This window comes from Aspergillus candidus, assembly GCF_002847045.1.
Source record: "Aspergillus candidus strain CBS 102.13 unplaced genomic scaffold BDW47scaffold_1, whole genome shotgun sequence".
Lineage (NCBI taxonomy): Eukaryota > Fungi > Ascomycota > Eurotiomycetes > Eurotiales > Aspergillaceae > Aspergillus > Aspergillus candidus.
Window position 1 is genome coordinate 936,466 of NW_020194006.1, and position 24,304 is coordinate 960,769.

At 54.2% G+C, this 24,304-nt stretch overlaps 7 protein-coding genes across 7 annotated transcripts; 3 read left to right on the forward strand and 4 right to left on the reverse strand.

The window, feature by feature from the left end:
- Positions 1 to 53: 53 nt before the first annotated feature.
- Positions 54 to 6,646, reverse strand: BDW47DRAFT_97707 (Arf family guanine nucleotide exchange factor SEC7). The gene is made up of 4 exons (XM_024820477.1): positions 4,564 to 6,646; positions 2,205 to 4,507; positions 733 to 2,152; positions 54 to 672 (listed from the first exon to the last, which is right to left on the reverse strand). Exons 1-4 carry the CDS (start codon positions 6,486 to 6,488, stop codon positions 330 to 332), a joined length of 5,991 nt encoding a protein of 1,996 aa, XP_024676717.1. The 5' UTR covers positions 6,489 to 6,646; the 3' UTR covers positions 54 to 329.
- Positions 6,647 to 7,054: 408 nt separating this feature from the next.
- Positions 7,055 to 11,913, forward strand: BDW47DRAFT_114792 (putative pyruvate dehydrogenase complex, dihydrolipoamide acetyltransferase component; the record flags this gene model as incomplete). The annotated part of the gene is made up of 10 exons (XM_024814717.1): positions 7,055 to 7,167; positions 7,245 to 7,294; positions 7,393 to 7,616; positions 7,686 to 8,525; positions 8,562 to 8,729; positions 9,652 to 9,653; positions 9,759 to 10,133; positions 10,815 to 10,857; positions 11,199 to 11,384; positions 11,467 to 11,913. 10 exons carry the CDS (start codon positions 7,055 to 7,057, stop codon positions 11,911 to 11,913), a joined length of 2,448 nt encoding a protein of 815 aa, XP_024676718.1.
- A 365-nt stretch (positions 11,914 to 12,278) lies between these two features.
- On the forward strand, positions 12,279 to 14,006 carry BDW47DRAFT_97719 (malate dehydrogenase). Its single transcript, XM_024820478.1, has 5 exons — positions 12,279 to 12,488; positions 12,556 to 12,673; positions 12,751 to 12,900; positions 12,960 to 13,054; positions 13,106 to 14,006. Exons 1-5 carry the CDS (start codon positions 12,423 to 12,425, stop codon positions 13,697 to 13,699), a joined length of 1,023 nt encoding a protein of 340 aa, XP_024676719.1. The 5' UTR covers positions 12,279 to 12,422; the 3' UTR covers positions 13,700 to 14,006.
- A 228-nt stretch (positions 14,007 to 14,234) lies between these two features.
- Positions 14,235 to 14,603, reverse strand: BDW47DRAFT_97720 (uncharacterized protein; the record flags this gene model as incomplete). Its single annotated transcript, XM_024820479.1, has 1 exon — positions 14,235 to 14,603. A coding segment is annotated over exon 1 (221 nt), but the record flags the coding sequence as incomplete, so codon positions are not given.
- Positions 14,604 to 14,780: 177 nt separating this feature from the next.
- On the reverse strand, positions 14,781 to 17,880 carry BDW47DRAFT_121810 (uncharacterized protein; the record flags this gene model as incomplete). The annotated part of the gene is made up of 3 exons (XM_024815707.1): positions 14,781 to 14,939; positions 15,000 to 16,897; positions 16,965 to 17,880. 3 exons carry the CDS (start codon positions 17,878 to 17,880, stop codon positions 14,781 to 14,783), a joined length of 2,973 nt encoding a protein of 990 aa, XP_024676721.1.
- Positions 17,881 to 19,874: 1,994 nt separating this feature from the next.
- On the forward strand, positions 19,875 to 20,794 carry BDW47DRAFT_121811 (uncharacterized protein; the record flags this gene model as incomplete). The annotated part of the gene is made up of 3 exons (XM_024815708.1): positions 19,875 to 19,979; positions 20,055 to 20,462; positions 20,588 to 20,794. The coding sequence occupies 3 exons, from the start codon at positions 19,875 to 19,877 to the stop codon at positions 20,792 to 20,794; spliced, it is 720 nt and encodes a 239-aa protein (XP_024676722.1).
- Positions 20,795 to 21,254: 460 nt separating this feature from the next.
- BDW47DRAFT_97725 (uncharacterized protein) lies at positions 21,255 to 24,250 on the reverse strand. Its single transcript, XM_024820480.1, has one exon. It carries the CDS (start codon positions 24,027 to 24,029, stop codon positions 21,453 to 21,455), a length of 2,577 nt encoding a protein of 858 aa, XP_024676723.1. The 5' UTR covers positions 24,030 to 24,250; the 3' UTR covers positions 21,255 to 21,452.
- Positions 24,251 to 24,304: the final 54 nt, after the last annotated feature.

The following is a 24,304-nucleotide window of genomic DNA, read 5'->3' on the forward strand; positions in this document are numbered from 1 at the left end:
GAATGACTGCGGAGAGGGGAATATAAGACGATGCGACACCTATAAGCTCGCCGTGCCCATCATTGCCAATAGATAAATTATGGTATACTAGCAACCCCAATTACCAGAGCACCTCTAACACACACATACAAAAGAAACCTCAAAACCAGCTTGTATTAAAAAAGAGTCAGAAGAAGACAAGATAGAGAAAGGAACAATGCTAAGTCTACATTGAATAATAACCATAGAAATCAACCAGACAAGGATATCCAAAAAGTGAAGCAAGGAAACAGCCACCGAAAGGGCTACACGAGAGAAATTTCGCCAGGAGAACGCCCACAATGGGACGCTTAACGCCCTACGCTGTATTTGCGAGGTGGCTGAATGGAGACGGAACCCCTTGAGCGATCGGGTGAACGAGGGGGTGTCGGGGTCGGTGGCAAACCGAGTCGTACCTCACCGATCCTCCGGAGGAGGGACTGGAGGGCGATGCGGATTTCAGGATTGAGGTCGCGGCTCAGTAGGTCAACGGTGAGAGGGTAGAAGGTCTCGACGTTCTTGTCGAAACCGTCGGACGGGAAGTTGGTGTAGCCTTCGAGAACGTCTACCACCACGGGACGCCATGCGATGATGTTCCGATGTTGGGAATCCTCGTCAAGGCGGACGAAGCTGCTGATGATGTCGGCGCAGAGACTAAGGGACGTTAAGTCAGTGTTTGCCTCAAATAGATAACAAGCGTAGGTGAATACTTACGGAATCAGAGCAGCCTCGGTAGCTGCACGGTTGCTCTGCCTTTCCTCTCTCTCGTCATGATACATGCGGAACAAGATCTGGACGTAGGTGGCGGCACTTCCGCTCTCCTGTTTGAGAAGATTCGGCGGCTGCTTCATGAAACCCTGTCGCCACAGCTGCATGCGAAGTTCCTTGTCTTCATTGAACTTCTTCGCAAACTGATAGCTCTTCTTCAAGAGTCCCATCAACCGTAGCAGTTCAGGGCTGGGGATCTGCGCATAGACCTTGTCGTTGGAGAACAACTCGTGAACAGTCTCAATCATGAGCAACTGAAGGACGCAGTTGGTGATGATTCGGTTGAAGAAACGACGTCGTGCCACGGTTACAGCAGCGGGTTGCTGTTGCGTATCAGGCGAAGGACGGTAGTCCTCTAGTTCGGAATTCGAAGGAGCCGGCATGTCACCCTCCTCATGCTCAGCGGCCTGCTTCTGCACGCCGTTGGCCCTGGACGGCTCCGCAGCGTTATCCTGTACCGAGAGGGACTCCAGGGTTCCTTGCTGGGCACCTTCCTCGCCGCTTACTTCCTCCCCATTGGGAGATTTGGCCGTGCCAGGGGATCTGGCAGACATGGAAGCGGCAGCCGTGAACAGTTCGTAAGCCGTGGTCCTGCTAAAGAGCTCGACAAAGGCACCGACAACCTTGGTCCAGTGCTCCTGTTGGAATTTTTCGACATTTTGAAGAATCAATTGCTGCAAGCAATTGCTGCCAATTCGGGCAATAGTATCATTCTCCTGGCAGATGCAGAGAGTGAGGAGCTCGAGAATTCGTCCGAGCATATATTCCAGAGCGTCGAAATAGTGCGTGAAAAGTGTGATCATGTTTCGCAAGGCCTGGATCATCGTGGTCGAAAGCCACACGGATAACTCTTCGTGATTAGGGACCTTGGACATTTCCGACTTGGAGTGCAACACAACGAAGATGGGGTAAAGGAGCTGTCTCCAGAGAACGTCCCAGAATTCCTGGGGGAAGTCCCCACCGTGGCGAATCAATGTATCAAACAGATAGGTCAAGGCACGCGATCGGACTTCGAGGTCATCGCCCGTCATCAACACATCCTGGAATGCAATCAAGATTGGATACCAGAATTGCTCTTCCTTGGACTGGCGGGTCAGCTGCTTCGCGAGGTTTGTCGATGCATCTTGCACATTCTCAAACGATGACCCACGGTGGGACAAAGGACACTCGGGGGTCCTCAGCATTTTCGTGACTGTCGATTTCAGAGTCTCGATCGCCTGGAGGGACTTCTTTTGGAACCTCATGTTCTTGGAGAACTCGGTGAGACACACAACAAGGTCGGGGAAGGCGCCTTGCGTTATCACAACGCCAAATCGTGTGTTATAGATCAGTGATACGTGCTCAAATGCCATGTTGACAATGCCCTCTGTCCCTGCGTTAGTATCAATCGTCCTTAGTTGATATAGGGGAATACATACCGTATGGTTCCCGGGCCGCGACAGTAAAGACACCGAACATCGTTTTCCAGCCGGACCGGATATTGTCACCACGAGCCTGGATCATCTGGATGAGGCACCGCAAGATCATATCCTTGACAGTGACGGCATTACTGTTGGCCATAACATGCTCGAACGGTTTGAGGAAATCTTTCTGAAATTTGAAACCAGGAAGTTCTTCAATTTCCATAAAGCGCATCGAAAGCTGGCGTAGAGAATCCAAAGCAAAGAAGACCACCGTAGTGTTGGAGTGGCAGCCAACCTGGTTGAAATGCTGACCGAGGACCTCCCAGATCTTAGACCATTCGATCCTGACTCGCGTCATGTTGTAATAGCTGATTTCGACCAGCTTCTGCAAGCTGTATGTCCTCGGCGAGTCGGTTTGTCCGGAGGATTGGATCTCTTGCCAGCTAACTTCGCTCAGGGCTCTAATGAAATCAATGATGGCTTCGTGGGAGAGATTTGCGGTGTTGGTAAAGAGTCTATCCACTCCCCTAATCATATCCGCCGAACGACTCTCCATCGCTACCTCACTGCGGAAAGCCGTGGGGCCATTGATCGAACGAGGACGACTACGCCTGGTTGATTGCATGGACTTCCGGGATCCATCCGACGGCGATTGCGGTACAATCCGCGCCCGCGAAACGTCCGGCAAGGAACCCTCGTCGACACCCTCACTAAGAAGTTGGAGCCGATCGAGCTGGCTGATACAGGTGAGAATTTCCCTCCAGGAGCTTTGGAGATGATTTCCTTCCGTGAGTGCGACGTCGAGTAGAGCTTTGAGGGCTTCGACGTTCTTGGCCACCATCTCTCGAACATTTCCGAGGTTCGTGAACTTGGCCAAAGCAGTCACAAAGGCAACTCTGGGAGTCTCTAAATCAAACTCGCAGCTAATACGGATGGCAAGCTTCATACCCTCCATACAGAGCTTGATGACCTCGAGGTTCTGAGTGTCTTGCATGGGGGCAGAAAGACCGGAGAGGAAAGACATCCAAGTGACGTTGAACATTGAACCAACATGGCGAGCCGAAGTGGCGGGGATGAACCGGGAAAGCGCCTCCTTGACTGCAGTCTTGCGCTGAGCCCGGATCAAACTGCGATACAGCTGTTCGGTCTTGTTCGCCATCTCTTCCGAGGCCTGGGCGTATTTCTCTCCCTGAATGTCTCGTCCCACCGTCGCGAATACTTGTCCAGCCCTGGATGCCAGCCCAGCTGGGGCCGACGTAGCAATCCCGACGTTCGCGGCATGTTCGCGCTCAGTATCGAGGACTATTTCGTTGCTATTGATTTCATCATAGATGGAGCCAAGATAGTCATCGGGAAGATCTTGGTTGTCATTGATACCCCGGTTGTTCTTGATGAAGTCCTCCTTTGTCATACGGCGGCCCTTGATTTTGGCGCTGTGCTGGTCGGTGTTGAGCATGATCACGGAGTACGAAAGGACGTACGCCGTATCAGCATTGGCAAACGCATTGGGATTCTGGGTCACATAGCGCTCTGCGAACTTCAACATGAATCGATCGATCTTCTGCGCTTCGCCCGGAAGACGGAAATGCTGGAGGAATTGACGGAGAGCATCGACGAAACGCGTCTTCTCAAATTCCATCATGTCCACAAACGCATGCATGATGGCAATGTTTTCAGGCTCTCCTTCGCCCAGATATTCACCAATCATAGCCTTATCCAACCGTTCATTGCGGAACAGGAACGCGGCGAGTTCCTCGGGAGCCTCAGAGCGCACAAAGCCCTCTTTGACGAACAATTTCATTCCGCGCTTGGGTTTGAAGTTGAACTGCTGAATAGCGTTTGTGAGAGCGATCTTCCTCTGCTTAACTTTCTCGATTTGGCTCGGATCGTCGTCAGCCACTGGGGTGGATCGACCAGTGTTCTCAGCACTGTCGACTCTCGGCGAGGCCAGGAAAGTGCCGGCGTTGGTGTCGATTGATTCTCGGGGGTTGTCAATCGACTTCTGCGAGGCCGAGTGGGGAACCGGCGTGGACTGCCCATCCACGCCTTGCGCCACCCAGCTGTCTAGCGATCGCAAAATCTCCGCAAGACATTCAACCGCTTGGTTCTTCAAGATATAATCGGAGGGCACATTTTGGAGATTTGGAGGCTGGGCGTTGGCGACATGAGCAGTCGTCAAGGAGGGAGGCAGAGTGCCGGACCGGTGCCATTCACGCCCAAGGGATGAGACCTTAATGTGGTTTTCCTGATACTGTTGTTGCTGGAAGGGACTGATGGCGACCGGTACACTGGCGTATCGGGATAGCTGCTCGATGAGACTGTAGAATTCGGGTTAGACGAGATGTGTCGAGGGACTAAAGGGAAATAAACATACTTCTGGAAAATGTTTTCCAAGGCCGTTCGGTCGCAGTCGTAATTAAGATACATTTCCACCAAGGCTCTCGGGTCGTCGGCCAACCTTTCCAGGATTTCCATGAAATACTGCTTTTGAAACGCGGGGGAATTCCGCTTCTCGAGGATCGCTAGGTATATCTCCTTCAAGAACACCTCAAGCTCTTTCTTCATCATCACTCTCATGTCTTTGAGCATGAGCCAGAAGATCTCACAACAGACTTCGAAAACCCTCGGAACCGAGCTCGACCCATTTCGACTAAGACTCAAGCAAAGATGGGGCCGGACAGCCTGTAGAAGCGTCATCGCATCTAGGCTACTCGAGCTGGTCCTGATGGTCAAGAGTGGGGAGGTAAAAGCGGCAACATGGTTGTTGATGAGATAGTGGATTAGGTGTAAGGACAGCAGCTTCGACCTCATGTTTTGAGACTTCAAATCCTGCTGTTGATCATGGGTCAAAATCTTGTGACTCAGCTTGCAGAGCGCTCTGAACACCAAGAAGGCGTCTTTGATATAGATTTCATCTTCGTCATCCTCCGCAGTGGAATCCCCGTATGGCCGGTCGTCTGCGGACGCTCCCGACTGATGCCGCGCCGGGGCTTGGCCAAGTTTGGCGCGGGTAACCATTGTAGGTGCATTGTCATTGACAGAGGTCACGTCCTTGCTGGATTCGAAACTCTGCAAGGTGAGCTTCTCGGTGGGCTCCGCGACGACGGGCTGTTCCGATTCCAGCCCCGAGGCCGTATCGGGCGTTTGCTCCTCTTCCGCGGACTGGGGGGCCTCAGGCGTCTCCATAGTGACCACGTCGGAGGCGGCGCCTTGGCCTTTGTCACCCTCGCGCAGGAGCAACTCCTTCAGCTCAAGTCTTACATGAACCCGTTCAAATACCGTGCTGACCATTTGTGTCAACGACCCCTGGGCGATTTGTTGGTTTTGACTGGATTTCGAGTAGATGAAAATGTTGTAGATCTGGCGGACAGCCTTCAGGAGACCCGCTCCGTGCACGACGATTTTGTCATTCAAGACTGCAGCCAAAAGGGATTTGATGATTTGTTGTTGAATCTCAACCGGCGTGGCTTCGTTCTCGAAACAGTCGCAGATCGCATCGATGGCTCGTTCAATCAGGGGAGGATGCCCCGCAGTGGGCTCCGTCTCCGCGGCCTTGGTCTCCTGGGCCGAAGGAAACGCAAAGTACGAATATGTGATCAGCTTCCCAATACAGTCCAGTGCTGTCACCTGCAGCGGAATGCTGAAAGACTTGGTCGCGATATATAGGGGGCGGAATATGACTTCGGGGTCGATGGGCTCACGGTCCGATTGCTTGACATTGGCCAGGGCCTTCTGCACCGCATTCTCCAACTCCTTGGACTTCCTCGCCTCCCTCGATGCGCCGATCGCATCGAGGGCTGTGACGATGAAGACCGCGGAGCTGACCGGCACCGATCGCTGGGTCGCGAACGTGGCGGTAGTTGATCGGGAATCCGAGCGCATTCGCACATCGGGGGTATGTTCCTCGAGCGGCGGGATGGAGGCGACCTCCTGTCTTTCGTCGACATCCTCCTTGTCCGGACTGGCCTCCTGTTCTACAGAGGGCGTATCCACCCGTTCTTCTGGCCGAGCATCGTTCTCGGATTGCACGTCGGCCTCAAGTTCCGTCGACTCAACAGCGTCGGGTTCCTGGGGTTGCGCGGACCCTTCCACGGTGTCTACCTCCTGTTCCTGATTGTCTTCTTCCACCGTTTGTACCTCGATGGGCTGGCGATCGGATTCGTCCGGAAGGGGAGATTTGCGTTCGTCGACCGTATCAGGAGATTGGGGGCGAGTCGAGACATCGACACCGTTCTCCTTGTTCTCGGCCGGGGGTGAGTGGGAGGGCTCATTTACAGAGCCATTATCGACTTCCGCCATTTATGCGAGGCTCCGCCCGGAATGATCCAAGGTGAGTGAGCAGTTGAGGGGTCCACATGGGACAGTGGACCGGGGCAAATGAAGGACTAGAGGTGAAGGAAACGAGGGGGGATAGTTGGCAGGATAGAGAGCATTCAATTCCAAGAGGTTAGATGAACCTAACAAATAGGGACAGGGAACTAAGTAAGGCAGTACCTCATGCGGCCGCGTGTCTTCTCCCGGCAGAGGAAACCGTATCGGGCAGGCGGTGGAGGACAGCAGTTCCCAAGGCAGCCATCCTACATTCCTGCAATTCCAGGCACTAATTTCCAGGCTCCCAGGCCAGAAATGGTGGGTGAGGATTACGTAACTCACCGGCACCCGGCGAGACTATTCCGATCAACTTCACCGGGAAAGCTCAACAAAAAAGTTCATTGGCATCATCTGCGGGAGTCGAGACTCTTTTGATACCGGCCCAATTTTCCATCGGTCTCATCCTTCCTCTTGGTTGCCTCCATCTCATCTCTCCATCTCCATTTACGTTGCGGACTTCTTTTTGTATTATAGTCGATCGCATAAGGGCAACCATGGCTGCCTCCACCCTCCGCATGCGCGTCCCCAACGTTATGGGCCTTTCCAAAGGTGCCTGCTCCGGTCTGAGACGGCCGCAAGCCCTGCACCGATTCAAGGACGCCGCTCGGTATGATGGACCCCCGACCTTTTCAGTATCAATTAGGGACCCTTCGTGAAGACTGACAATGTATTGTAACCTGATAGACCTCAATTGCCCGCCCTTTCCGCCCTTTCTCGCTACTATGCCTCCAAGCGTATGCCGTCCCAACATCTCATCCTGGTTCTTTCTCATCCCTGAGAACCGATTTTTCTTTTCAATCTGGGAGGTGTCGACTCTAACATGAATCCGTAGCCTTCCCTCCTCACACAATCATCAGCATGCCGGCGCTGTCGCCGACCATGATGGCTGGTAACATCGGTGCGTGGCAGAAGAAGGCGGGCGATTCGCTGCAGCCCGGTGATGTCCTGGTGGAGATTGAAACCGATAAGGCTCAGATGGACTTCGAGTTCCAAGACGAGGGTGTCTTGGCCAAGGTTCTGAGGGAGACTGGTGAGAAGGATGTTTCGGTCGGTGCTGTGAGTGACCCTTTGACATCACCTTGATGGTTTCGAGTGATGGTCGTTTGCTGACAGCTGTCCCCTCAGCCCATTGGTGTCTTAGTGGAGGAGGGTACCGATGTTGCGGCTTTCGAGTCGTTCTCCATTGAGGATGCCGGTGCTGAGAAGCCCGCCCCTGCCCCGGAGGCTAAGGAGGAATCCAAGGGCGCTGCCGATGCCGGTTCGGCCCCCTCTGCCCCGGAGCCCGCCCCTGCCGCCTATGAGCCTGAGACGTCTGGTGAGAGGCTGCAGCCCAGTCTGGACCGGGAGCCCGCTATCGGCCCCGCTGCCAAGGCCCTGGCTCTGGAGAAGGGTGTGCCGATCAAGGCCCTCAAGGGCACCGGTCGCGGTGGCCAGATCACAAAGGAGGACGTTGAGAACTACAAGCCCGCTGCCACTGCCGCTGGACCCGCCTTTGAGGATATCCCCCTGACCTCGATGCGCAAGACCATCGCCAACCGTCTCCAGCAGTCCGTGCGGGAGAACCCCCACTATTTCGTCTCGGCCACCCTCTCTGTCAGCAAGCTGATGAAGCTGCGCCAGGCCCTGAACGCCTCGGCCGACGGCAAATACAAGCTCTCCGTCAACGACTTCCTTGTCAAGGCCTGCGCCGCCGCTTTGCTGAAGGTTCCCGCCGTGAACTCCAGCTGGCGCGAGGAGAACGGCCAGGTGGTGATCCGTCAGCACAACACGGCCGACATCAGCGTTGCCGTTGCTACGCCCAATGGCCTGATCACCCCCGTCGTCAAGAACGTGCAGGGCCTGGGTCTGTCGAGCATCTCGAACCAGATCAAGGACCTTGGCAAGCGTGCGCGTGACAACAAGCTGAAGCCCGAGGAGTACCAGGGCGGCACCTTCACCATCAGCAACATGGGCATGAACGCCGCCGTGGAGCGTTTCACCGCCGTGATCAACCCCCCGCAGGCCGGTATCCTCGCCGTTGGGACCACCCGCAAGGTTGCCGTCCCCGTTGAGACCGAGGAGGGCACCGCGGTTGAGTGGGATGAGCAGATCGTCGTGACGGGCAGCTTCGACCACAAGGTCGTCGATGGTGCCGTCGGTGGGGAGTGGATCAAGGAGCTGAAGAAGATTGTCGAGAACCCTCTGGAGCTTCTGCTCTAAGGTCGTCGTCCTGGTAGGTTTGAGCGATCGGTCCGTCGAGTGCCCACTGTCCATGGTCGGAGTTTCTTGGTATTGTCTTAATGTGTACTAAAAACCCTTTACTGTTTCTTTCTTTTTTTTTTTTGTATGGCCATATTGGTCTGTTCAGTACAGCTTTGAATTGCGCAGTGCGTTTCATTTGTGTCTAGATCTACAATGCCTGAATATCCTTGTTGAAGTTCTCTTAAGTAAAGTACCCACCCTTACCTCCAGTATTCCCAAGAGGTGGATGGATTGGAGAATCCAATCCAAACAGTGGTGACAGAAACAAGCCAACCACGCGGATACAAGCTTCCAGACTCTTCCAGTATGATGCGATGGACCCAGTAAACGGCGTGAATTAAGTTTCCAGCTGCCAAGCGAGCCAGAAAGGGCGCAGTGCAAATCAGAGTATGGCTTGGCGGGTCGGGAGCGCGTGTGCCAACTCCACCCCGTGACGGTGATGTCATTCTTGATGGTGGGCCCGAAAATGGCATAAATACCTGCGTCGTACGTTCCATCCGGATTCCGGTCCGGTGTTAACTTTTTTTTCTCCTTGATACGTCAATCCTAATCATTGATCATTCTATACTGTATGTTTGATGAATACCTAACCCTCTGCATTGATGGTGGCATACTGGACTGCTCTAGTTATCGCTACCCCCTCGATAGGCTCAAGTTCGCTAACGATCACCATCTAGACAGAATTGCCAATTCCCTTATTCTATCTACCAATCTTCCATCACTTCCAACATGTCCTACGCAGACGCCGCTTCCAGGGGCCCCAAGCAGTCCGTTGATGAAGTATGTTAATTCCTCTTGAATCCCCCCATCCCCTCCATATCGTCCCTTCCAAAGCTAACCTCTACCCCAGGCGTAAGTACAAACACCAAGACTCCTACTCAGCCCAATTTCATCTCCAATCCATTCTAACCCAAATCTCCTATACAGTCGCGCCCCCAGTGTCGGCGGCGTATACAGAGATGAATCCGAAAGCACCGCCTCCCTCGTGGACGTCGACTCACCGCACGTGACGGCAGTCGACTCGAGCTTCCTCAGCCAAGACATCAAGACCACCACGCAAGCCGAGCGCATAGAGCGCGAGGAGAACGCGAAAGCGCAGCGAGAAGCCGCCGAGCAGCGCGAGAGCAAGGGGCGTACCCGCCGTGGCCGCATCAGCCGCAACAAGAGCAACCCTGTCTACGTGGGCAACGCTCTGGTGCTCGGCTTGATCGGCGCGGGTCTCGGTCTCGGCGCTTACAGGAAGCATCTGGATGGCAAGCTGTCGTGGCAGCTGGTGGGTGCCTGCTCTGGGGCGCTTGGTGCGTTTGGTGTGGTGGATTACTACGTGAGCAAGTAGGTTTACCCCTCTCCAAGAATTGTTTTTACATGGGCAAGATGCTGATAAGGTCTGTTTGTTATTACCAGGTGGTTCCTCCAGAATAAATACCCCGCGAAGTGAATCTGGGGAATTGTGGGTTGATTGATGTCATGTCTACTACTCCGTTGGCGCTTGATTTCTGCGGTTGCGGTGGCATATCTCTCGTCTTATTTGTGAGGTGATCTCGACTCTTTTCTGTTTCTTTTCTTTTAAGAATGGAGTTTACTGGCTGGGTATGTTATTGTAGTATTATTAGGCAGTTTCTTAGGTCAATGACAGCATTTTGATTGTCAATGCAGGCGTGGTATGATCGTAGGATGCTTTATATCACCGAGGCTGTAGAGTGGAACCCTTGCAGGCTGCATGCTGGGGCACCAAAACAAACCAAAAAGTGCGCAAGTAACAATAAAACATAATCATAAAAAATCTAAACACCCCAACCAGTCTGTAAAAGCAACTAAGTACATGGGAACTTCCAGGGTGGTGCATACTGCACAGCATCACGGACCAACGGGTGAAGGCGGTGAGCAGAGTCAGAATCCAGCTGCAAGAACATGTGGCTATAACGGTGATTATTATTAGTAGCACTGGTTCGATGTTAGGACACGTTGCTGGCAGCCTCCACACATATCAGCTTTTGCTTTTTCATCTATCAGACTCCTCTGTGGCGCGTGCTGTCTTTTGAGTTCAGTTGAATCTGTTTCTTATACCCCTTGTCTTGGGACGAAGAGCTGGAAAGCTACGCCTGATATTGAATAGTCATAGGAAGTGTCTCGCCTGTGAAGATGGTATGATCCTACCGAACTAGTTGCTAGGGCTATCATATGGGATGGTCTTGCTGACTGGTTGGATATTCTAGAATTCCCTGTTTAACTCCGCGCTCAAGCAGTCGTCTGCGATCCGTCGTGATCTCGACGTGTTTGCGGAATCACCTCAGACCTCGAGTCCAGCTTTGCAGGGTATGATCGCTCTACTAGGACAGACTACACTCACTTCAGATGTAGACAACATATCGTATGACGGTGGAAGCTCACAACTAGACAGGCCAAATCGCCGCATCGCTGGCGTCCCTATCCCGGACCGTCGACGACTACTCCGCTCTATCCAAAAAAGAACTGATCCCCGAGAAACAACAAAAAGCCTTCGAGCGGACCAAGAACTTCCGCACCGAACTCACAGACTACCGCCAGCACTTCGACCGACTAAGAAAGGCTCGAGAAGAAGCGGTAAGCGCCCCGCGCACGCCCACCCATTGGGGGTAAAAAAAAAAAAGGAAAGATCACTAATCGAAGCGTCGATCGACTCTAGCAATCGGTCACAAATCGCAACGAACTCCTCGGTCGCCGTCCACACAACACTGCCACGCCCGAGAACCCCTACGCGCAATCGGCGCTCCCACAGTCGTCGGCGTTTGCGCCCTCTTCGTCGCGGTCAGGTCTCAGTTTCGGTGCCTCCCCGTCGGACTATAACCGGGAGACGCATGCGCTGCGCGAGCAGTCGTTTTTCTCCAACACGCACACCCAGCTGGATGACTTTTTGGACCGGGGACGGGCCGTGCTGTCGGATCTGGGGCAGCAGCGGGAGATGCTCAAGGGTACTCAGCGGCGGCTGTACAGCGTGGCTAATACGTTAGGGATCAGTGGGGATACGATTCGCCGGGTGGAGCGACGGGCGAGAGAGGACAAGGCGATCTTCTGGGCGGGAGTGGTGATTTTCTTCCTGTTTTGCTGGCTGGTGTTGCACTTTTTGCGGTAGTTTACGGGGGACTTGACGGTCCGTTGTGGAGGGGGAAAGCTACGGGGGTGACTTGTTTTGGGATGCTCTATCACTAGCGTTGGCGTTCTTGGGCCATTGATTGCATGTCTCTCATTTTTTTTGATTTTTCCTATGTTGTGTATGTATGGAGGATCAGTGGCTGTCATGGGAGACCGTCAGCTGTACTATAACATGAACATTCATTTTCTCTGTAAAGAAAAGTATCATCTTCCCAATTAAATAGAAAAAAAAGAAAATACGTCACATCAAGATAAGATGGCAGATCAGGTGACGTGGTTGTTGCGACGACGGAGCATCGGCAAGCAGAGGACGAATCGGAAGCGCACAAGCCGATTCTCACCGGCGCTGCTTCTTCCATCCGTCCTCAGGCTCGCTCTCTCTTCTTCCTTTCTTCCTTCCTCCTCCTCCCCTTTTCCCATACTTCTTCTTTTTCTTCCCACTCTTCCCATCTTTCTGTCAGATTAATCTCTGTCATCTCATCATTCACAATGTTCGCCGCTCGCAGCTCTTTCAACCTCTTCCAGAAGCGCGCCTTCTCGGCCTCCGCTCGTCAGGTATGACTGGTGAACCTCGGTCGCTCTGCTCGGATCGACGCTAACCTTTTTTTCCCTTCATCCTCAGGCCTCCAAGGTCACCGTTCTCGGTGCCGGTGGTGGCATTGGCCAGCCTCTGTCCCTCCTGCTCAAGCTGAACCCTCGTGTCACTGATCTCTCTCTCTATGATATCCGTGGTGGCCCTGGTATGTGCAACGCTGGCATCTGGTCGCACACACAATTCCATCGGGGGCCGACTGCTAACCGCCGTGTTTCCTCTCAGGTGTCGCTGCTGATCTGAGCCACATCAACACCAACAGCACCGTCTCTGGCTTCGACCCTACCCCCACCGGCCTGCGCGATGCTCTCAAGGGCTCTGAGATCGTCCTCATCCCCGCTGGTGTCCCTCGCAAGCCCGGCATGACCCGTGACGGTATGCTTCTCTCCCCTCCGCAGTAATGAAGCCATGAGCCTGTACTGACTTTGCTCAAGACCTGTTCAACACCAACGCCTCCATCGTCCGCGACCTGGCCAAGGCCGCCGCTGAGGCTTCCCCTGAGGCCAACATCCTGGTCATCTCCAACCCGGTATGTTCCTCTTTTCTTTACGTTCATCGTGACCTAGACTAATTAATCTAGGTCAACTCCACCGTCCCCATCGTCTCTGAGGTCTTCAAGGCCCGTGGCGTCTACAACCCTAAGCGTCTGTTCGGTGTGACCACCCTGGACGTTGTCCGCGCCTCGCGCTTCATCTCCCAGGTCCAGAAGACCAACCCCGCCAACGAGGCCGTCCCCGTTGTCGGTGGTCACTCCGGTGTGACCATCGTTCCCCTGCTGTCGCAGTCCAACCACGCCAGCATTGAGGGCGAGACCCGCGACCAGCTCGTCAACCGCATCCAGTTCGGCGGTGACGAGGTCGTCAAGGCCAAGGACGGTGCCGGCTCCGCCACCCTCTCCATGGCCATGGCCGGTGCCCGCTTCGCCGAGTCCCTCCTCCGCGCCGCTCAGGGCGAGAAGGGCGTCATCGAGCCCACCTTCGTCGACAGCCCCCTGTACAAGGACCAGGGCGTCAACTTCTTCGCTTCCCGCGTCGAGCTCGGCCCCAACGGTGCCGAGAAGATCCTCCCCGTCGGCCAGATCAACGCCTACGAGGAGAAGCTCCTCGAGGCCTGCCTGGGTGACCTCAAGAAGAACATCCAGAAGGGTGTCGACTTCGTCAAGGCCAACCCTTAAATCATTTAACTGATTTTTCTGGCCCTGATTCTGCAGCTTCCTTCCTCCCTGTATAACAATCTGTGTCTATATCTCCCTCTTCCTTTTCCCGTTCCATTTGTATTCCATAAGTGACCCGCATTGGTTTGACCTTGGAGGAAATGCAGCTGCAGTGATCTGAACATGTGGAGGTGGGACCTGTATTTTCCTCGGCAGTTGAGAACACAAGTAAAAAAGAAATATATTCACAATACATGATTCCCCTACTTAAAAGTTCCCCCACCCGCGCTATCATGTTTATGTAACAGTGTCTACAAGGTACTTTTACTCTACTTTGGATGTCTCCCTTCGTGTACGATTACGTCCATTTCAAGTAGCTACCTCTACAAATTACTACGACTCACTAGTACATCAATGCGTAACTGCACCTAGCATGAATTGTATATTTTTTAGCTCATTCTTGAACAGCCGAGGTAGGCAGGCAGGCAGGTAAGAAAAAAGCTGAGCTACGTGGTGCATGTGAAATGTAATGTAATGCAATGCTTCGATGAAAGGCTGAAAGATCGAAGAAGATCAACTAACTAACTATACCCTACTACCCAGGCTAGCTAGCATCGCAATGTGTACGGTACATCCATCCTTCTGCATCTCTACCAATTAACCACCGGCCCGCCAGGCAGGTAGGCAGGCAGGTAGTGACCCAAGCAACCAAGCAACCAATCCATCTCCATCCATCAACCAATGAAGCAAAATACCAATGAACCGATGAACAAAGCGAACCATGTATGCATGCATGAACAACATAAATGAATTGAGAACCGTCAATCATAAAAGAACCAGCATGTACGACAGAGAGGAGAGTGAAGAAAACCAGATAGTTAGAATGCAGATAAACAGGATCGAAAAAAAAAAAAAAAAAAAAAAAACAATCCAGGGTATTCCTGCTCGTATCACGCAAGGAGATTCGTTCGTATTGGGGGCATGTATGCATGTCTGAAAGAAAGGGAGAAACAGGCGCAGAAACAGGAACAAACAGAGATAGGGAAGAGAGAGAAACTAATAGACAGACTGCGTGGGCAAAGAATACAGAAAAGAAGACAGCCTAAGTATAGCTCCGCATCGCATCGATGTACCCCGTTCCGCCGCGGAGGTCGTGGTCGAATGTCTCGGCGACTTCGAGAACACGCTTGATGTGCTCCATGGAGAGCGGGGTTCTTTCGTTAACGGCGAGGGCCTGGGCCGTGCGGACGGAGTTCTTGATCTATATCATTTGGTGGTTAGTTTGTTTCAAGTATTGCATTACGTTGGAGGAGGAACTCACCTGTCGTCCATTAAGGTTATGCCGGGACAGTGCGTCAAAGTCCTTATCAGAGAACACGGCAGTCTGAACACCCTCCATGGCTTGCACACGCTCCACGAACATCTTCCAGACGCTGCGCTTCGCTTTGGTGGTGAGGTCGCCGTAGCGCAGGGCGACGTGGATACGCGACTGGAAGGCGTCGTCGAAGGTCTCAACGCGGTTGGTCGTCAGGAAGAGTATGCCCTGGAAGTATTCGAGGAGGCGCAGGAAGATGCTGACCAGCGCGTTGCGGTGGATGTCCTGGATGGTGCGCTTCTCGAGGAAGATGTCCGCCTCGTCGAGGAGGAGCACCGCGCCCCACGAGTGTGCAATGTCCAGGATCTTGTTGAGCTCGGCTTCAAGGGTGCGCGAGTCCGTGCCGAGCTCGCCGGCGCTGACCATGTACAGGGGCCGTTTGAGGAGCTCCGCGATGCCTTCTGCGGTGAGAGTCTTGCCGGTGCCGGGTGGACCGTGGAGGACTGCGACGAGGCCGCGGCCCTTACCCTGGATGACGTCGTCGATGTTCTGCGCGGCGCAGAAAGTGTGCGATTCGACGAGGGCCTTGACGATGGACTTTTGGTTGCCCGGGAGGACAAGCGAGTCGAAGGCATCCTCGTTCCAGTCGATATCGCTGATGCCGGAGATGGAGAACTCGAGCCAGAGTTTCTCGCTGAAGGCGAATCCGAGGACGACGGGACTGGCGATAAGCAGTTCTTCCTCGCTGAAGTCGCGCTCCGAGGGATCCTCGACTTCGTCCATGTTCTCCTTTCGGATCTCGTTGCCATGCTCATCGAGCTCGACTTCCACGACGTGCGGACGGTTTTCCTTGTCCCGGACGACCTTGTACCGGACGATGGGGGTATCGGAATCGCGACGGCCGCACGCCTGCTCGGAGTCGGAGTCAGACGCGGCACAGCAGCAGCCATCCTCGTCGTCTTCGTCGTCAGATGGGTCGAGGAAGTCCGGGTCCTTGGGACGCACGGTGCTGATCGGATAGTTGGGGTTGATGCGCCGGTGGATGGCCGGATCAATCATGACGCGGCCGTTGATGTTGACCTTGATCACGGTCCGCTTTTTCTTGTAGAAGCCCATGCCCTTGTGGAATCGGTAGTTCATCCCACGCAGGGAAACGAACTTCTTGCCGCGCTCGATCAGCTGGGCCTTGACATCCTCGGACTCGCGGTGGTACTTGAGCGGATAACATCCAAGAGTGGTGATCTTGCGCGTGCCCTTGAAGGATTCCACCTCGGCGGCCATGGTCCCCATGCCGAAGGATTTGCCGTCATACTCGAGATAGCGGCCTTCGATGCTGTACCACGTGCCTTTCATGAAGGAGGACTCCTTTGTGGCATACTCGATCTTGAAGGCGCGGGGCTCGTCCTGGTTGCCGTACGTAGGAGAGTACGCAATGGTATTGGGCTTGAACAGCGCCCACAACAGGTCGAACGTGATCGTGTTGTTGTCCAGCATGGGGTACAGGGTCTTCTTGGTGTCCGCGTAGTCAATGTCCAAATACTTGATGAGCACCTTCAGATGGTTAGCCTTGAGGGCAGCGGCCCGGCGGGCCTTCTTCTTCTTCTCCGTCTTGGCCTGTTGCTTCAGATCTTTCATGTACTGCCGGGTCTCCTCGAGGTACAGGAAGAGCATGTTCGGGTCGACCACGGCCGTTTCCTGCACGAGACTGACTCCCTTGACGCCGTCCATAATCTTGGACAGCGCATCGCGGAGATGTTTGCTCTTGATGTCGACGACAGTCTCCATGTATTTGTTCTCCCAGTCGAACTTGCGGCGCACCGTGAAGATGTACTGATCCCACTCATCCGCGTCCGGATCGTCGACCGTTTCTGTCAGCTTGAAGTTATGGATCGTGTTGTCCCATACTGGATAGCATCCGTTAGTGATAGGAGCGTGGAAAGGGAGGTGCGAGGAAGGGTATTGTGCACGTACATTGATCCACCCGCTTGAAGGCCATCTTCGACGCGGCCTTCTTCCGGCCTTTGGATCTCTGGAAGCTGCCTTTCTGGCCATCGGCCAGGCCGTCAGACGAGCCTCGCTTTCCGCGACCCTTGTGACGGCGCGTATCGGAGCGTTTGTTTCGCAACGTCGAGAGGCGCTCCTTGGCGAGCAAGAGCGCCGTCTCGTCGGAGTCGGTCGTGTCCTCGTCCTCATCCTCGTCCTCATCGTCCGACGAATCCTCCTGGGCACGAAGTTTCTTGGCCTTGCGTTTGACCTTGAGCCGGGCGATCAGCTTCCTGAGTGCTTTCTCATCGACGGCCGAATCCTCGTCGTCCGTTTCATCCGCGTCGCTTTCTGACTCCGATCGATATTTCTTCTTCCGGCTGGACCTGAGGTTCTTTTTGGCCCGTATCCGGGTCCTCCGTCGGCGGTTTTTCCGGTTCCCATCGGATTCAGACGAGCTGTCCGGCGAGTCCTCTTCCTCACTCGCTTCGGAGTCGTCGGAGGTCGGGCTGTCGGAGTCAGATGTGGAGTCCGACGAGCTATCCTCACTGGGCGTGTTGACGGCCTTGCGGGATTTTTTGTTCTTCCTGGCGGGGCGTTCTGTGTCCTTGGTGGGATGCTTCTTACACTGGGTTTTCGTTGGGGTGCCGTCGGCTACGGAGACGGTGGTGGTCGTGTCGGTCTTGCCGGGGGTGGTGCTGGGGGTGGAGTTGTCGGCGGACGGGTCGGTATCGTGCCTGGTAGTGGCATCGGTGGAGGGGGTGGGATCCGCCATGGTCGGGTCCCGCTGTGGAGCCTCGGAAGGTGGTGTGACTGTCGGGGTCAGGAACGGGCCTGTTCCGTTAGCGCTGGGGTCCGTTGGCGGGCCGGTAGTCGATCTGGGGTTGGGGTCAGAAGAAGACATAGTGAGAAGTGCAGAAGGTGAGAAAGAGAGGAGGAGATGACAGCGGGGGGAGGGAAGGGAGGCAGAAGCAGACGAAACGGACAAGAGAAAGGAAGAGGATAGGCGACGACAGGGTATTTATGACAACGAGGGTAAGAGAGATCGTGGAGAAAAGGTCAGAATTAGGCACAGTAAGACATGGAACGACAAAAGAACAGAGTGAGGCGACGACGGCATACTCTTAGGGCCAGCAATCCCAGGCTAGTTAATTAGGAGAGTTGGCGCCTTGCTTGAAGCCGCCTCGCAGATTGGCTGGGGAGCGCTTTCTCTCTGGGATGGCGGTGAGTTAGGTAGGAGTGAGCTGTAGGATGATGAGATAGGGAGAAAACAATGAGACCGCGTGAAAAAGAGCAGTCGCAATCAAGAGAGAGGTCAAAGGGAGACCAGAGCAAACAGGTTCGCAGAGGAAGAAAGAGGAAAGACAACGGAGGATTGTCGATATACTTATAAAACACACAAGGCTACCGAACCATCTCCATTGATGACTACAGGCGGGAGAAGGAAGAAGAAAGAGCTGAATACGGCGCATGTGGTTTGCCTGCGACCATTCAAAGACAGCCTTCCCTCCGTTCGCTCCATCCAGGTCCAATCAGACGGTCATGGAATGGAAAGGCTATGACCTGAACCAGGCGACCTGACTACAGCACTTCCAGGAGTGCACGGGGGTTGAATTCCTGGATCAATGAGAAGCCAGACCAGGGCATCCCCCGCGACTTCTGCCTTCTGCATGCACAGCTCCCTGGGACATGCCGGCCAATTGGAGGGACCAGGCGGCAGTTCGCTGAATGATGATCTTTTTTTGTTCTTGAACAGGCTGCACAGGCAGACACACGGACAGCCCAGTAGCCTGGTTGACTCAACACCCATTTAGCCCATTCGAAGGGGGGAAAGCGCTGAAAGTTGAGAGCTGCGCCAGTGGGTCGGATGCCTGATACGGTGACTCCCAATCAATCCAGCCGCCAGGATTGACTCACCATCTTCTGAAGGGTCTGTTTCTGGTCACCGACATTTGGAGCCCCTTCAGCCCAAACCAAGCGTCATGACGCATACAGGCAGAAATCCCGACCCCCGCAGATCAGAAGGCTACCCGAAGGACTAGACCGGGCTCCAGTGCCGATCCTTTTTGTCACACCAGAATCGAGGATCTCCGTTCCACGTATGGACGTATTGTCCCGGATTCCAGTTCGTGCAGCTTAGTCAATCTATTGTATTTATAGATTTGGCATGTGTGTCTGAAGTAGTGAGGCCATTTTTCAGTACGAGATAAGAATCAGTAAGGGGAAGAGAAGTGAGAGGAAGATAATACCGGAAGGATAGGATTCGGAGATAGTATACCAGGGGGTCAAAAGTGGACCAGGGATCCTGGCCAGACAATGGATGTTTGCAGCATATCGAGCTGACGAGAGCTGTGGCGTGTTGGATCCCTGTATTTGAGATTGGACTGAAGATTGACTTCAAGAAGTGAGTGAAAGTGAGAAGAGAAAAGAGCGAGGCCAACAAGAAGTAGTAACGTGATCTGTACACCAGATATTCACTGACCTCACTGACCTCAGTAACCTCAACATATCTGTCTATACACTCAACTCTTGCTCAGATCTAATATACACTACTCAGTACTACATATTCATGTTGTCAGTCTGGCCATATTCAACCACTTCAATGGACCAAGACACAGAAGATGAGTCTGGATGAGAACATCACCACAGACATGATATTCACTTCCGGTTCGTGTATAGCGTCACGCGGAGCCTACTCAATAGGCAATTTTTCCGTAGAATCCGTCATGGCATTCTCCGCAGCAACGGCAGATAGCAACAGCTGGAGTCAGAACAATAACCATCCTGACTGATTCTTCTTTAACACCTCTCACACCCTGCAGAGAGTATCTACCTACTCTCATACCAATCTCTTCATGCCATCCAACCTTCACAATCTCCATCAAACAAGCACTATCAATGACCTTGAGCGCAGAGAACACCACCCCCGCATACATCACAGAAGAACACACTTCCAACTTCACTCCCATCAACACCAAACAAATTACATCCCCAACAATGGAGGTAAGTCCCCATCACCACTCCCATCCATCTACCCCCAAACCAAACCACAAAACAACCTAACGAACACACAACTAGTCCAAGAAAGAAATCCATAAAGCCAATACTCCCAAGGCTAGCACTCCCCAGAAGCGCACCCATACTCCCAAGACCCAAACCGGTCAGGACGAAGCCCAAACCAACGAAACCACCCCCAACACCCCCACCAAAAAACCCAAGACAATCCCCACCAAAGCAATCCTGACCAAAGCCAACAACATCTCCCCCATCAAGAAAGCCCTAGGTCCCATCCCCACCAGCCTGGAAGCAGCCAGCACCACCGACAAGGCCATCCTGCGCATGCGCGACGATGAAGGTCTCGGCTGGAAGGAGATCACGGCCGAGTGGTGCAAGTTGACCGGTGTGACTACTCCTGTTGGGATGTCGACGCTGCGTATGCGCTATCAGACTATGAAGGCGAATTTTGTGGGGTTCACTGCTGATGATGTATGTATTTATCTTCTTTTTTTTCTTTTCTTTCTTCTTTCTTGCGACTTTTGTCTGGAGAGACTGTTTAACGAAGAACATGTCAACTGTTGGCTAGGTCGAAGCGCTGGCTAACAAGAAGGCAGGAACTCCGCCTCTGCAAACACAAAAGACAAATCGAGCAGCGCTTCGAAACAGAGAAATGGTCTCGTATCGCCGACGCGATTGTCGCAGACGGAGGTGCCAAGTATGCGCCTGCGTCATTGCAGAAGAAGTTCAAGCAGCTGGAGAAGGGTGCTCCTGTTTCTACTCCTGCTCGTGTTGATGCTGACGACGCCACTGACAATGAATGATGGGTGATGTATGTTGAAAAGACAAATGCGCAATGCGTTTGATTCTATTCTACCTTATCTTCATTGATCTGGATGGAATGAATCATTGGGTGTGTTTCTGGGCTTAGGACATCATACTACTGCGGGTGATGTTTGGGGGTTTGTTTCTTTCTTTCTGATTTTGTTTTACTTTTGTTTTATTTGGCTCCTAGCTGAGGATGTCATTTCGGATGTTGTTGGAGGGTTTCTTCCTTTCTTTTGTTTTACTTTGCTTTCCTTCGCGTTTGCCCTTCTATGAAACTGCCCAGATTTATATCACCACATCAAGATCAAACAGCGCAACTACAATGCCAGAACCAGCACTACATAGCAGAATCCAATGCAATACAAAGCCCCCCAAAGGCATCCCAATATGGAAAAATAGATCCCTGAATTTCTACATCAGAGTCAGACAGAAAAGACAAAACAAGCTAGCTAGTACCATAGAACCCATCCCGAAACCCACCAGTACCACAGTAAGTCCCACTCAAACAAACCACGCCGAGGTATCTATTTTGTACCAGACAAAACGAACAGAACAAAACAACCCTAAGAAGATATACCCATTCCATCAAACCAAGCCAATAGACATAAACAAACCAACAAAACTTCATGAAAAGACAACAAAAAAAAAAGTAAGTTATAAAACGCTTATCTCCTGGCGCCACTCATACTCCGCACTCCCACGGCCCACATCCGTAGCCGTCCGTTCGCTGTCCGTTCGCATAACCGGGACAGGGCGGATCTTGGCGCCGACGAAGCCGCGTCGATCGCGGCCGGTGCGGCCGCGGCCGAGCCAGTTGTGCTTGAGGGCTTTGCTGAGAAGTTCGATGTTTTCCTGCGGCTCGTCGCCGGTTTGTACGCTGGCGAGCACGCTGACGCACTGGAGCATGCGGCCGACGGTCTCGGTGATCATCTGGGAGGTGTCTGCCGCGGTGGACGAGCGGTGGATGATTGTGGGGCGCTGCGGCGGGGACGAGAAGGACTGGAAGATGAGCTGATCTGGGTTGGATGGGGTGTTGGAGGCGGCACGGCTGCGGCTGCTGGTGGTGTTCATTGGGTCTGAGGAGTAGCTGGCGGCCGTGTTGAGGAAGGCCGATGACTGTGACGACCCGAAGCTGGCGTTGGCGGCGTCTAAGGACGCGGCAGTGCCGGGCCGGCCGCTGCTGGCGCTGCTGCTCTTGGTGGTGACGCTGGGGGTGGAGTGGCCCAGGTTGATGTTGTCGAGGCTTAGCCGCGAGAAGGTGGCCTTAAGACCCTCGTAGCGGTATAGGATGACCATGTCGCGAAAGGCGATCAACACGAGGTTGCGCACCTCCAGCTCGCAGCCGGGGTATTCGCCTTCGAGGGCGGTGCTCCAGAAGTCGCTGGCCTCGCGGTGGTTCATCACTGAGCCGCAGCCCTTGAACTCGAGGTCGAGGGGCAGGAAGACGGCCTGGATGAAGGGCAGGATGGTGCCGAAGACCAGCATCCAAATGTGGACGAGATGCGGGACCAGCTTCTCATCCGGCACGCCGTTCAGCGTGTGGTTTAGTGTGGCAAAGCCCGTCTCCAGGAGCTCGCGCAAATCGTCGACGATGGCGGTTGGCGTGCGCTTTTGCACGCAGCGCTGAATGTGGATCAGGACCAGCTTGTTGAGGTCCTCGATCGCGATGCGCACGTCTTCCCCGTCGAAGATGACGAGGAGCTTCGCCTTGAGGAAGTCCCACGCATCTTCCGGGGTCATGTTGTTCAGACCGAACCCCTGCAGTGTCTCGCGCAATGCGACCTCCGGGAGCAACCCCGTGGAGTTGCCGAGCGTGGATGACCCGGGGAAAACGCCCGGTGTGCCCCCATTGACTACAGAATTAGCGATCGTTTCTTCCTGGCTAGATTCGGCCAGCGCCTTCTCCTCCTTCTTCTTTTCCCGCAGGGCGCGTCCGCCGTGCAGGAGGTCGAGCCCGCTCACCGACTTACCAAACGTCGTCGACACCACGCCGGGGGATGCAGGTGTGAAAGAGTAGAGCGACTGCGGGGCGTTGGGATCCGCCGGTCGCGAGTTACTGGCTGCGGACGACAGCGGCAGGTTGTGGTCGTTGTCTCGGTCCTTCAGCTTCAACTTCTGCCGGGACAGGAAATGATGATGTTTGTGCGACTTGTCCTTATCTTTCTCCTTGTCCTTGTCCTTGTCCTTCTCGGTCCCCGAGGGCTTCTCCGCCGGCACCACGGTCGTCGACGACGTATTGTTCAAGTTGTACATGGACATGTTGCTACTTGAGGGAAACGTATCGGCCAGGGTGGGAGTCGTACCGCTGACGATGCGGGACAGCCCACTACCGCCCGCGAACCCCATCTTGCTCGGCGACGGCAAACCTCGATCTTTACCCCCCGGATCCTTCTCGCGACTAATCCCAATATGTTTTGGTTTGGAGAACAGCTTCATCTTCGACTTCTCCTTGCTCTGCTTAGGTTCGCGCTCGGGGGGACCCGATTCCATCCCCGGCGGCTGCAGACCCCCCTGTCGCGGGAACACCACATTCGCCGCGGTGGTCGCTACATGACCATGGCCGCCCGCTGCGGCGCCGGTTTGATTCGTAGTGGGGAAGTACGAGCCCCCCGTGCCCGGAGCGGCCAGTGGTGGCGGAGGGGTCGGGGGCATCGTCGGCGAGGTGCTGCCGCCTCGCCAGGACCGGGGGCCGTTGTCTTCAGAACTGCGGTGGATGAAGGTCTGGGGTCGTTTCGGGGGATGTTGCGCGGGCGGTTGATGCGGTGGCTGTTGTTGCTGCTGCAACATAGCGGCCTGCGCGGCGATCCGCGAGGCTGACAGGCTGGCATCGGGGACGGACGCGGTGGGAAGGGAGGGCTCGAAGAAGCCTTGCGAATGATGACGCGAGCGGTGCTTATGCGGCTCCGGCGGACCACTGCGACCGGACGGCCTTCGCGAGGAGAGATCATTGTGCGGCATGAAGGAGGAGGATGGCTGTCTGGCGTTCGAGGCGACTGAGGAGGTGCGAGGAAGACGAGGAGAGGGTGGTGCTTGATTCACGGTTGGTAAGTTGAGGGGTTGTGGAATCGCCGAAACCGCGGTCACATTGGAGTCTGACGAGGCATCACTTCCCGAGGAGCCAGGTCGATCTAGATCGTCATCGAAGGATTTCCGGGGAGGGGAGAAAGAAGACGGGGGAGGGGCGGGGGAGCGAGAGGAGACACGCTCCGGTGAGACGGGGGAGCGTAACATTGGAGTAGTAAGAGGGGGGGGGGCTGGATGGATGGAACGATGATGAGATAATGGAGGAGTAAGAACTAAAAAAAGGAAGACTAGGCTGGACGCGGCTAAAGAGGGGACGGACCAGCCCCCATGACGGTGAGAGGGTGGAAGCAGGTACTAAGTAAGGTGAGATATGTAGGTTAGTTGGTGGTAGATGAGATGGAAAAGAAGTTATTGGATGCAGTCAAGATGGCAAAAGTGAAGGTTGGGAAATGCAGGCTGCCTGAGGGATCAACAGTGCCTGG

Excerpts from the sequence above, each read along its gene's own strand:
- BDW47DRAFT_97707 (XM_024820477.1), bottom strand. The coding sequence starts at position 6,488 with ATGGCGGAAGTCGATAATGGCTCTGTAAATGAGCCCTCCCACTCACCC. Across the intron at positions 2,153-2,204 it reads CGCGGCCCGGGAACCATACG|AGGGCATTGTCAACATGGCA; the intron begins GTATGTATTCCC and ends ACGCAGGGACAG. Across the intron at positions 673-732 it reads ACCGAGGCTGCTCTGATTCC|TCTCTGCGCCGACATCATCA; the intron begins GTAAGTATTCAC and ends AACGTCCCTTAG.
- BDW47DRAFT_97719 (XM_024820478.1), top strand. The coding sequence starts at position 12,423 with ATGTTCGCCGCTCGCAGCTCTTTCAACCTCTTCCAGAAGCGCGCCTTC. Across the intron at positions 12,489-12,555 it reads TCTCGGCCTCCGCTCGTCAG|GCCTCCAAGGTCACCGTTCT; the intron begins GTATGACTGGTG and ends CTTCATCCTCAG. Across the intron at positions 12,674-12,750 it reads TGATATCCGTGGTGGCCCTG|GTGTCGCTGCTGATCTGAGC; the intron begins GTATGTGCAACG and ends GTTTCCTCTCAG.
- BDW47DRAFT_97725 (XM_024820480.1), bottom strand. The coding sequence starts at position 24,029 with ATGTTACGCTCCCCCGTCTCACCGGAGCGTGTCTCCTCTCGCTCCCCC.